Source organism: Poecilia reticulata, linkage group LG4 (assembly GCF_000633615.1).
Source record: "Poecilia reticulata strain Guanapo linkage group LG4, Guppy_female_1.0+MT, whole genome shotgun sequence".
Taxonomy (NCBI): Eukaryota; Metazoa; Chordata; class Actinopteri; order Cyprinodontiformes; family Poeciliidae; genus Poecilia; species Poecilia reticulata.
In genome coordinates this window covers 7,835,337-7,848,000 of record NC_024334.1, presented here as the reverse complement: position 1 = coordinate 7,848,000, position 12,664 = coordinate 7,835,337, and the positions used below count along the sequence as shown (strand labels likewise).

Sequence of the window (12,664 nt, the reverse complement as noted above, 5' to 3'; positions counted from 1 at the left end):
TTTTGTTCTGTCAGAATTTCATTTTTGAGTGTGTTGTTTTCAACCACTCTCTTTACAAGATACTTTTCCCTTACGATATTAAACTGTCCCCACATCTTCCTCCTCCAGCGTTTGGCCAACTCCAAGGCCCATACATCACGCTTCATCAGTGCCAACCTTCCCTGCAACAAGTTCAAGAACCGGCTGGTCAACATCATGCCCTACGAGACCACCCGCGTCTGTCTGCAGCCAATCAGAGGCCTGGAAGGGTCTGACTATATCAATKCTAGCTTCATTGATGGATACAGGTGAGTGAGCTGGAGCRAACAGATGAGATGAGATCGCRACAAGGTAAATGTAACTGGTTCCGTGATGGTTTTATYGTAAACAGGCAACAGAGGGCATACATCGCCACGCAGGGCCCTCTAGCAGAGACTACAGAAGACTTCTGGAGAATGCTCTGGGAGAACAACTCCACTATAGTAGTCATGTTGACCAAACTTAGAGAGATGGGCCGGGTAAGCATTACATTACGTTGCAATTCAAATAAAGCAACAGCTTGGTAAAAAACAAAATTAACTCAACTGATGATGAACTCTTTTGTTCCTACAGGAAAAGTGTCACCAATACTGGCCGGCAGAGCGCTCTGCCAGGTATCAGTACTTCGTGGTAGATCCCATGGCGGAGTACAACATGCCTCAGTACATCCTTCGGGAGTTCAAGGTCACAGATGCCAGGGTGAGAAATACACTTCTTAAGGATGTATTTGATGGRATTTTATTACTTATTTCCTTTTCTAAAGAAGAAACATTTTATTTTTTTATCCATTAGTTTTATTTATTTATTTTATGTTTTATCTTTTCCAAAAAGAACATTTCACAAYTTTTTGTGGACATGATATAACTTTGAATTTTGGCTTTGAATGGTACCTGTGATTATTGGCACTAAATTTCTATGTCTTCAATTAATGTGGTATAAGCTTTACAAAAGACCAGGACAAATGACTTTGTCTCCTTGTTTTTAATCAGTTATGCTTTCTTTCTCAGATAAAACTTACTTTTCAATTAAATTCTTTCATAGGACATTGTAAAGGTAATACTACAAAAAAAACCTTGATGTCAGATTTGTCTAAAAATAACAAGATGTCACAGCRTCTATGAGAATAAGAGATCTAGATACAACTTACAGTATTTCTTCTGACAYGTGTAAACCTGTTGTATACCACTTAAATTCTACCTTCTCAGTATAATGTTTGCACCAATTAGATCAGACAGCAGAAATATTGCAAAGAATCTTTTTCTTCAAAAACACGGTGACTTATCCAGTGACTTTGCAGGTAATGTGATAGGTAGCTGCAGAAGTAGTCTTTACATTGATAATGAGTCATACATCTAATCACATGCATCTTGCATGTGATTAGATGAGAAAATTTTACGTGAGAAAATTATGCTTAGTCTCTGTTTTAACACACACAGCAAGATGTGCACTTACACATTCACAAAATCATGCACCGCTATTTTTAAACACCTAACAGGACTGACCTTCTCACCACATGCCTATCCAAATGCAATTYGGTGTTTTCACCATAAATTCCTACCTGCACCGTCTTGCGTGTTATAAACCAAACACATTTCACATGCGTGCAATTGCTTTAGCATAATTTATAAACAAATTGTCTTAAGGACTGGCCTTTTGTTTCCATTTCAGAGGTTTCTTGCAGCAGGCGAAATTATCACACTGCTCAACTGTAGCCAAGAGACAGTCTGAGCTTATCGCTGTTATGGAAACAAAGCGGAGAGATGAAGACGATAGTAGTGTGAACCGAGATGTGTGTGTGTGTGTGTGYGTGTGTGTGTGTGTGTGTGACGGTATGTTTGTGAAGATAGCTCCATTTTACTATGCATGCATGCACATGTGAAGGTGTTTTTTAGGTTGCATTTAATCACACATACCATACCAGAGGTTTGCTTGTTTTTGTGCCTGTACGTGTTGCCACGTGCCTCTGCACTGCAAGAGCGCAGACTTCATGCAGTAATGGCATAGACTCTACGCCTCAACACTTGCATCTAGAGAGGCAGTCACGTATTTAATCACACAATTTGACACGCCATGTGGGCCCTCAGGTTGTGTGTTAAATTTTCCTCTTTTTTTAGGTTTTTCTGCCTCTGTATTTTCTCCAGCGCRCTCGGATTATTGTGTAATTGTCTTTGCCCCCCTTTCATTGTTAATCCTTCTGCTGAGACAAAATGTTTTTTAAGGGGAAAAACAAAGACACCGAAAGAAAAAAAAACACATGTGATGGGTCATAAAACATGGAGCGAAACACGAGACGATAAACAAAGAGAGTCGGAACACGKAGCTTAACTCATTATGATCACCGTGTTTGTCAAGTGCGGTAAGGTAGGGGAGCGCATCTTGGTGGCAGTGGTGCAGAAGCAAACAGTACAAAAAGGCAGATTCAAGACAGCAATTATGCATATCCTTTTGACATACAGTAGCTTCACACGTACCGTCGCCATCTGTAGTACAAGGGAATCAATGGCTTATGGAAAAAAGTAAACCAAATACTTGTTTTCTTCTTTTAACAATCCTGGCTTTTCCCCTTCATGGCACAATAGTGTTTTTTTTTTTTACTTTTTCTTGACTGTATAGGTTTTCAGGTAGTAACAATGAATATCCAGTATTGTACCTGAAGTGTATTGTAGTCCGAGTGATTTCGGTTTGGAGAAATACTAAAATGTTGTGATTTTTATTGATAAGACTGCATGCTTTTGAACAACTTCTGTAATCTGTTGAAACACAACAGTGCAAAATCATTACTGATATAAATTTGTTATAAAAGTATTACYGATTGTACTTTAAAAATTAGGTAACTTTATGTTATTAAAGCTAAAGTTTAAGCAGTAATGATTTATTGGTTAATGYCAAGTTGTCATAACAAAGGCATTTTGAATAATGTCAACTTTGTATTAACAGTGTCATAATTTACCAAATGACGCTTTATGACAAYMGTCATAAATATTCATGAAGACTTATTCATGTTCATGACARGTGCTATGTCATGTTTATGAAAGTATCATGTCAGTCTTATTCACACCCCTTCAAATAAAGTGTTACCCAAAGTTTCACTATGTAGCATTTATTGGAACAAGCTCAGTGTGCTCAGATCGTACCTTCATTTTGTATCTTACAACTCGTCATATTAGCCCATGCACTTCCATTTCATACCTATAAACATCTTTCATACCTAAGCACAACACAGCATCTCATTATATTCTTCAGTATTGATCAATTAAATTCAAAAATCTAATGTGTAATCTATGTTCATTTTTCTGAGGCTTTGATTAAAGCTTTTTCTTTTGTTTATTTTTGGTTCACGTTGCCATTTGGGCCACTTGACTGGTGGAATCTGGCAGATTTTGTGTCTTGTCTTTTGCCTTTTGTCTTGTCAGATCAGGACAAGAGTGAGTACCCTCTCACGGGTAAATAGCTTTTTGGAGGCAACTACATTTCCTTACAGTAGAGCATCAGTGGAATACAGAAAGATAAATGATCATTGGTTTGTTAAAGTGGTTGAGGAATGTGAATCCTCTGTAGGGCATGGTTTTGGTACCAAATTCCTTTCGCAGATGGTGCCAAATGTTGATTTATTCATTTACTTAATAACGATCTTATTCCATTAAAAAAACAGGTTATCTGAAAGACAAAAGAACCTCCTATTTTGAAATGTTGCCGACTATGCCATCTCAGTGTAAATATATGTAGTGGGACTGTATGACAATGGCACAACGTGTCTGCCTTGAAGTCTGTTGTGCAGAGAGGTGAGAAACTACAAGAGAAATGAACACCTGGTTGTCTTAATTACTGGTGGCATCAAGCAGAGAGCCTGTCTGCATAAAACTGCTTGTCTCTGCTGACTTTCTTGACTAATTTGTTCTACCTTTGACAACTTGAAAAGAACTTTCCTTCACAAGGACAAAAGTATTGACTGTGCGCTCTGTCACACTGTATAATAAGCTCTCGAAAAAACCCTAGTTCGCTCCCTATGTCCCCATGCAATCCTGCCTCAATTTCGAAATGTGTTCAGATGTTTTTGTTTGCATACAATGCTCCGTCTGTGTCCTGTTGTAAAACTGTTAGAAATGTTATTTTTTTCACAGTTTTTCTTATTTAGTTTTTTTTTTCTTTCTTTTTGTTGTCCAACCCTTTCTTCCTGAGTTGTTCTTGCCTCTCACCTCCTCCTTTCTGCAAACCTATCAGGCTGCCTTATTGATCACATTGCAGGATTATCCTATTCAACACAGCGAAGTCTCGGAGAAGTTGCTTGTCATGGCAGATACAGTATTGATTCGTTTACCTGGGCCTACTTTTGACACGCACAGATACATTGTGAAACATGGGGGAAGTGGGAACAAGCTGGTATGGGGTAAATGGAGAAAAAACAAACTGAATCCACTTGGAAACAGTTTGGAATAAGTTTGGAAACAGTTTCCAGAGTTGTGTTTTATATATATGTGTGTGTGTGCATGTGTAGGGGTGTTCGTGTGTGTGTGTGTAAATATCAGATGTTTTTCTGGTTACTTGCAAAGCATGTTTCCATTATTTTTTAACCAACATCTGATTTTGATGATGGGAGAGGCAGACCAGTGTGCAAAGTCTCATCCTGCACATTCCAGAGATTCTCTGTGGGGKTTGATCCTGACTTTGTGGAGGCCAAACTGGGTGTAAAATGGTATCTCATGCTCCCCGAACCACTTATTTACAATTTGAGCCCAGTGAATCCTGTCGTTGTCATCTTGAAATGTGCTCGTGACATTAGAGAAGAAAAAATCAGTTGATGGAATAACTTAGTCATTCAGTATGTTCAGGTGKTCAGATGACCTATCAATGTGGCTAAACTTGGACCTGACCATTTGCAGCAACTTAAGAATACAGAACTGCCCCCCATAGACTTGAACAGGAGTCTTTAGTCATGATGGTTGCATCACTTCATCTTCCTCTCTTCTTACTCTGATGTGCCCATCTCTCTGGAAGAGGGTAAATCTGGGGTCACCGAAACACACGACCTCCTTCCATCACTCCAGAGTCCAATCTTTATTCTCCCTTGCAAATCTAAACCTTTTTTCTGCAGCTAGTTTTGCTAATAAGTAGTTTTCTTGTGGCTATGCAGATGTTCAGTCCCAATCCCTTGAGTTCACTTGAATTCAGTTTATTTATATAGCACCAATTGACAACAAATGGCATCTTTAGGCACTTCACAAAAGAAAACAAGTTCCCCTTGCATTGTGCATGTGGAAGTGCTCTTACAATTAAACATAATCCGTAGTTCTGCTGTTGTTTTTCTTAGATTTGTTTTCAACCACCAGATAAGTGATTGGCAATCAAGRTCATTCAGGATTTTTTTCGACTACGTCTTTCTCTAATGGTTACAATGGTTTCCCACTTTTCCTTTCTGTTTTTAATAATGTGTTGAACAGTTCTTAACACAGTTTTAGTAGTTTCTGCAAGCTTAGATGTTTTCTTTGCTTGATGCATGCCAATGGTTTGTCCCTTCTTAAACAGATTAACGCTTTTTCCACAACCGTGGCTGTGTCTTTCGTCTTAGTTCTTTGTGAAATGAGAAACTATTCRTTGCATCACCAGCGAGTTAAATTGCTTGCTGGTGAAGTTTTATCACCCATGCAATAACTATGCAATAATTATCTTTTCTTAGTTATTTGAAATGGCGACTTTTCTTTTTGTTAGCCATATGTTTCCATTTTCTCAAAATATCTTCAATGAGAGCAAAGGGGAACTATCGTCAAATTCCTTGTTTGCATGGACAAACTTGCCAAATAAAGCTGACTCTGATTCTCCACCTTATCTCCATTTTATTTTGCAGGATGGCCAGTCCAGAACAGTAAGGCAGTTCCAGTTTACTGATTGGCCAGAACAAGGTGTACCCAAATCCGGAGAGGGATTCATCGATTTTATTGGCCAGGTTCATAAAACCAAGGAGCAGTTTGGACAGGATGGGCCCATCTCTGTACATTGCAGGTAATGTGTCTGATGTTATTTCATGCACAAAGGGTTGCAAACAAGTCACTTGTGTAATTTGCCACTTTGTAGTTTTAAAGCAAGTATTCCAAATTAATATGTTGAAACATGTTAGAAAATGAACATGCAGTTATTTTTATTTTTATTTAGCTTTAGTTTTTTCAGCCAGACCAGTCAGTTTACCAACTTTTATTAGGCAGCATATGTTTGCTCTATTGTATTTCAACAAATGCTCATGTTGAAGGAATTAGAGAACAAAATTGTTCTAACAACTGATAAGCTTTGTTCTAAATAGCACTGTAGAGTGCACAAATAGTTCTATAGTTTGAGCATTTTATGAGGTACTGTATATGGCAGTAATATTTTATATTTTCATTATTGGCATCCTGTGTATTTATAAGCCTCATTTGTATATTGCTTTTATATTTCCTAAAATCCTCACATTATGACACCTAATACATAGCTGGATTCTCCTAAAACATAAGCTATAAAATATTTTACCCCGTTCACCCCTTTCAAAAACATTTCATTACATTTTTTTTAAGAGATTCATAAAAAGTGAATAGTAAATTGTGGTTTAGTTAACATTTTAATTTTAACCCTGAGTTGAACTCCAAAGACAGAATCAGGGTCAGATAACCCCTGTCGATAATTTTTGTTTCTTTGGACAGCTACTCTTGCAGTGGAGTTCTAACTTCATGACTCCTCCTCTCTTTTTTGCCTCTGTGGAACGCAACCTCTGCTCCTGAACAGGTTCTTCTCCTACATAATTGATAAGGCTCAGAAGAGGCTTAGTATTTGAAAAAAGCAGAGATGATAAAATGACAAAGCCCTTCTCGTGGTTTTTGTGACCATTTCATGTTGCATATCTTTTTTTTTTATGACCTGGAGCGTAGCTTCCAAGGTGACTTACATCATTAATTTGGCCAGCTGGATTATGGTAGAAAGTCAGATTATGTATATTCATTGTTAGACCTTGAAGAAGACCCATTTCAAAGATTCTGACTTCCTGTTGATTTACAATAGACTTTGTGTGCGTCTCTGTTTTGCATGAGCGACAAGGCGAGAAAATAAAAGCAGTGTAAACTTTGATGCATGTTTTTGTTGCACCATTCGGGTTAAAAAATGGTGTGTTGACAGAATGATTTTTTTTTTTTCATAAAGACATTTGACTTTTGAGCCAGGTAGTCATTTCTGCTTTACATTAATATCACATAAGCACCATTACATCATGAAACATGACATCAGCTTCCTTGCGTTAAAATCAAAAATGATGTCACCCTCTTGGAAATGGTCCTCTGGGGGTTGTAGTATGTGTAAAGGAAGCTCCAAAAACATGTTACCCTTCTGTGAGACTGTTGAAAAGGGGAAGGTTTTCTTTCTTTGTTTGGTGCAGGTATTGCACCACGGCTGTAAAAAGAAAAGGCACTCAACCTATCAAATCCAAGATTCACATACCTGCTCCTTTTAATGATCACGCTAAAAATCCTAAACGTTTTTTTTTTTTTTATTAACTAATGTCAGTTTTCTGTAAACATTACTACACTCTTGTGATAGAATAACCCATAGAATCATATAATTGAAAAGTTGAAATAAAAGGATATGTTTAGAAAATGTTTTACAAATGCAAATCTGAAAAATGCAGCATAAACAAATGTTCACCCCCTGATTCAGTATGTTGTCAAGCCAGGTTTTGCTGTAATTAAAGCTCTAACGTGTTTTGTCATGTGTCCTTCCAAGCTTTATGTGTGTTTAGACACACATTTTTGCCAATTCCTATTTCTTAAATAACTCTGCCAGATTGGATGGGCTGTGTCAACATCAAAGTCTTGCCACAATTTCTGTTGAATTTAGGTCTGGAATTTGACCAAAGCTAACATATATCTCTTGACTAAAACCATTCATCTGTAAGTGTGGACATGTTTGAGGAGACCTATCCTGCTGAAAGTTAATGCTTGCTGCAGTTTAAAGTCTTTTAGATGCTCTAACAGCTTTACTTTCTGAATTGCCATGTATTTACTGCCTTTAATCTCGCCAGCAACTTTAACCGTCTTCGGTGTCTTAAAAAAGCAAAGTAATTGCTACAGCATGATGCTGCAAGCACTATACTTCAAAGTGGAAATAGTTTGTGCAGGGTGAYGTGCAGTGGTAACTTTTGTACTTTGCTAGTTTCCAAAAAGTTCSATTGAGGTCTCATCTTATACAGGTTTGGCTCCACATCTTTGTGTAGATAATCTCCACCCAAATAAAGATGTGTTCATGTGTCCACAAACACTTTGAAGTCAATGGAAAAATGTGAAAGGGATGAATAGTTTCACAAGCTACTATATGTTAAATACTTCAAATACAAAAGCCAAGTAATTTCATAGGTTTAGTTGCTATCTTTTATATTTTTATGTCTTATATTCATATGTATTTTGATACTCAGGATCAAAATACATAGGAACCTCAACAGGAGGTTCCTAGACCTCCTGTTGAGGTCTAGGAAGAAAAATCTGGACATTTGTCATATGAGAACTTTTGAGTAGAGAAGACTAAAATAATAGTAAATAGACAATATCCAGAAAATCAGCCAAATAATATGGTTGTCAGACTACTGATGTGTTGAAGAGTTCTTATTTTGAAAATACATTTCTTTGGGGGATGGATTTTTGTTTTTATTTTTGCAGTATAGCAGCCACCTTTCTCTTTTTTTTTGTCTTTTCCCCTCCTCTTCTGGGCTTTCTTATCTCCACGAGAAGAGCTTATGTCTCCCTTTTCTCTTACTCTTGCGCTTTCCATCACCAGACTTCCCAGTCTGTCATCTGCCTATTCCTTAATCCTCTCGCTCGCTCTTCTTTCCCATCCAGCCATTCTCCTGGATCTTTTTCCTCTCACTCTGCCTCCTCCCATCCTTTACTCTCCCTCTGTCTAATAGCACCACATGCTTTTTGTTATTAATTGCATGAATACATCCTGTGAATGGGGGTGGGGGAGACACCAAATCCTCTCAGTCTGCAGTGGCTCACCGCTCTTTAAGATTTGGATCTGGAGAGGAGGAGGTTGAAGGAGAAGTCCCAGGAAGCATCTTTGGGTGGGCTATAGGATTTTGCGCCTGATGGTGGGGCGATTGTATGTGCTGCACGATTAGAGCGCTGTTGTTTGCTATTGTTTAGATTTGGTGAAATAATATGAGCTACATTTGTCGACCAACACACACACACCCAGTTGTCAGCTACAGTGTCTGCAACCATCATTTTCACTCCTCATCCTACAAAGTGGCATCAAAGGCAAGAAGCTCAAATAAATCTGTTGTCATATCAATTATTGTTCCATTGGTGATGTGGAAGTCATTTTGCAGCAAAGCAGCTTACAGGSCCAACTCTCAAGTATTTCAGCGTCTGAGTTAAAACTCGAGTTGTATTTCTGGGGACCAGCAGCAGGCTAGGTTTTTTTTTTTTTCTCTACCAACACATGGAAAGAGGCGCTTAATGAGACTAAATGTTGTTTGTGTGTATGTGTGTGATTTGCGATGTGTGCATGTGTCCTTGAGGACGAGAATGGAGGCACATGTATAAGTGGATTCGCAGGGTTCTTGCATGCAAATTGTCTCCTTGCTGYCATTGTTCTTGTTACCTTGAGCATCATTTCTTGCTGTAGATTTTTGTTGCTTTCTAGGAAGTCAGAGCTAACAACATGCAGCGTTTTTATAACTCAATCTTTCTGTTTGTCATGAGGTGTATTTTATGAAAAGTTAGAATTTTATCAAATTTGAACTTTCAGGTGTAATTTGAATGCAGAAGGACTGATAAGGACACAAGAGAAACATAGACCAACTTCAACCAAATAAAGYAGAACATCATCAAACAGTTAATTCACTTCAGATATTCATTCAAAAGGTGAAATTCAGATATGTGACAGATTTATTAAACGCAAAATTATATATATTTCTTTCCTTTAGGTTTTCGTGATAATGGCTTAAAGATAATGATTCAAAAAGTATGTATGTAAATAGAAATAAGATGAAAAATGTGTTTTTAAGGGAGAAATTTTAGGCAGAAAATTACAAGAAAAGCAGAAATTCAGTGTTCAGTATGGGCAAGAGTGCCGAGTTGACCGCTGCTCAAAAAGTCATTAACTTCCTTGAGAAGGGTTTCAGGAGGGACATTGCTAAAATATCTTGCTATTCTTAAAGATATAAATGGAAAGCTAAGTGGAAGAAATCCACTTTTCTGATTAAAGTGAAGAAGAAAGTAAATTTTACATTTCAATTTGAATATCAAGATCCCAGAGTCTGGTATAAAAAAAAAAAACAGACAGCCGTATAACAGCAGGATTTATAGCATTTCACACTTTCCTCTAGTGAAGAGCTTTATTGAAATTCTGATTTCATTTTTCCCACAGAACTTGACACGTACCCACACTTCCTAAAGTATTAATATTTGGTTTAATGGCCATGGAGTCACTGTTTAATTAGCCAGCAAACTAATCTGCCCTAAAACCAAAAAATGATCTGGTGGAAGAGGATGAGACACACCAGACAGCAACGTTCATGTGCTCAAGGTTGTTGTTAAAGCACCTTTGGCTGATCACCTTCTTGCATGTAAAGGGAGTATTAGTCATGTATTCAGTAGTGCCTGGGCATCACTTTCAATGCTTTTTTCAATGGTCTTGACTTTTCTGAAAAACAGAATGATTGAAATAAATTCACTTTTCATTCATAGTTTTCATTCATAGTTTATTGATATGGACCCATTCTCGTTCCAGAACAGGTGTTTTTTGTTTGTTTGTTTTTTTTGTATGTGTCTGCAATGAGCACAATTCTTCATCTTTTTTGTTTCTCTTGTCTGATTCTTAAATCTAGTGCTGGAGTGGGAAGAACTGGAGTCTTCATAACCCTCAGCATCGTCCTGGAGAGAATGCGTTACGAGGGAGTGGTAGACATCTTCCAAACAGTGAAGATGCTCCGGACGCAGAGGCCAGCTATGGTCCAGACTGAGGTGAGAAATTGTCCAAGACCGACAAAAAGTTGAACACTTTCTTGTTGGTGTAAATGCAAAACAGTTACCTGATGCTTTTTTTTTTTTCTATAGGACGAATACCAATTTTGCTATCACGCAGCTCTGGAGTACTTAGGAAGCTTTGATCACTATGCAACGTAAAAAGCCATCTCCTCCCCTCAGAAWCCTGTTGCCCCCTCCTCTCCCAACTCAACGGTTTCCTGAGCCATAGAAACGTTTCAAATTTGAAATGACAGCAGTTGATCATTTTACCACTGCTCGTTCAGAAACACCAAACAGGATCCTGTAAATCTTTAGAAAATAACACCCGATACGACCAGACAAAGAGAAATTCCAATTCAGACTCRAGGCGGAGAGGAAAATTGCCCATGATTTCAACTGAAGACAATTCTCAGCAACAAGCAACCAGAGGCTGTGGCTCACGCTGTGGGGTGGGTGTCAATCAAAGTGTCGGACTGCTTACCTTACCTCAAGTGTTTCAGTGGAGGAAGTTGTAAACATTCGTGGACATTTCTCTTCTAAAAAAATATCTTTATGATACAGCGGCAACAAACAACCGCAATTGAAGGAAAAATGGAACGAAAATCAAAGAGAAGCAGATGGATGTAGCCAAGACTGGGACACGTGCCTGTTTTGGATGTAAAAAAAAAAGGGGGTTAAGTGTTTCTATTGACTGTTTTTGAGTTTTATCCTGAGAAATGGCCAAACCGCGGCGACTCCTAGGTTTTCCCAAACTTTGGTCATTTGGTCATCAAGTGAAACGGAACAAGAAAACCGGCCATCAAAAGGAAACCTTGAGTTTCTACACAATTCTACATACAATTACATTATGAATAGTTGTGCAGAAAACATCCTCTACAATTTAAGAAAATGTCACCAAACTGCCTGTAAGCACAAAGAGCTTTAAGAAAGCACACTCCCAGTGGTTGTCAAAAAGAAAGCAGCAGCACATATCGTAAAATTTGTTCCATTGTATTAATGTGTAAAGCCTGCTTCCTAAGCCAGGTGACCCTAGTAGAGTTAAAATCTCCACAGTATATTTCCAGNGTGCTATGTCATGTTTATGAAAGTATCATGTCAGTCTTATTCACACCCCTTCAAATAAAGTGTTACCCAAAGTTTCACTATGTAGCATTTATTGGAACAAGCTCAGTGTGCTCAGATCGTACCTTCATTTTGTATCTTACAACTCGTCATATTAGCCCATGCACTTCCATTTCATACCTATAAACATCTTTCATACCTAAGCACAACACAGCATCTCATTATATTCTTCAGTATTGATCAATTAAATTCAAAAATCTAATGTGTAATCTATGTTCATTTTTCTGAGGCTTTGATTAAAGCTTTTTCTTTTGTTTATTTTTGGTTCACGTTGCCATTTGGGCCACTTGACTGGTGGAATCTGGCAGATTTTGTGTCTTGTCTTTTGCCTTTTGTCTTGTCAGATCAGGACAAGAGTGAGTACCCTCTCACGGGTAAATAGCTTTTTGGAGGCAACTACATTTCCTTACAGTAGAGCATCAGTGGAATACAGAAAGATAAATGATCATTGGTTTGTTAAAGTGGTTGAGGAATGTGAATCCTCTGTAGGGCATGGTTTTGGTACCAAATTCCTTTCGCAGATGGTGCCAAATGTTGATTTATTC

The 12,664-nt window shown here is 38.0% G+C and overlaps 1 protein-coding gene across 15 annotated transcripts in view; it reads left to right on the top strand.

Annotated features, from left to right (window-relative positions):
* The window catches only part of ptprsa (protein tyrosine phosphatase receptor type Sa), a 243,552-nt gene extending 231,497 nt beyond the window's left edge, over positions 1-12,055 (top strand). For all 15 annotated transcript variants that reach the window (XM_008406780.2, XM_008406777.2, XM_008406775.2 and 12 more), the window contains 6 exons: positions 109-287; positions 371-497; positions 592-717; positions 5,861-6,015; positions 10,859-10,994; positions 11,088-12,055. In XM_008406780.2, coding sequence (XP_008405002.1) covers positions 109-287; positions 371-497; positions 592-717; positions 5,861-6,015; positions 10,859-10,994; positions 11,088-11,156 — 792 coding nt within the window. In that variant the 3' untranslated portion in view covers positions 11,157-12,055. The remainder of the gene's footprint in view (positions 1-108; positions 288-370; positions 498-591; positions 718-5,860; positions 6,016-10,858; positions 10,995-11,087) is intronic.
* Positions 12,056-12,664: the final 609 nt, after the last annotated feature.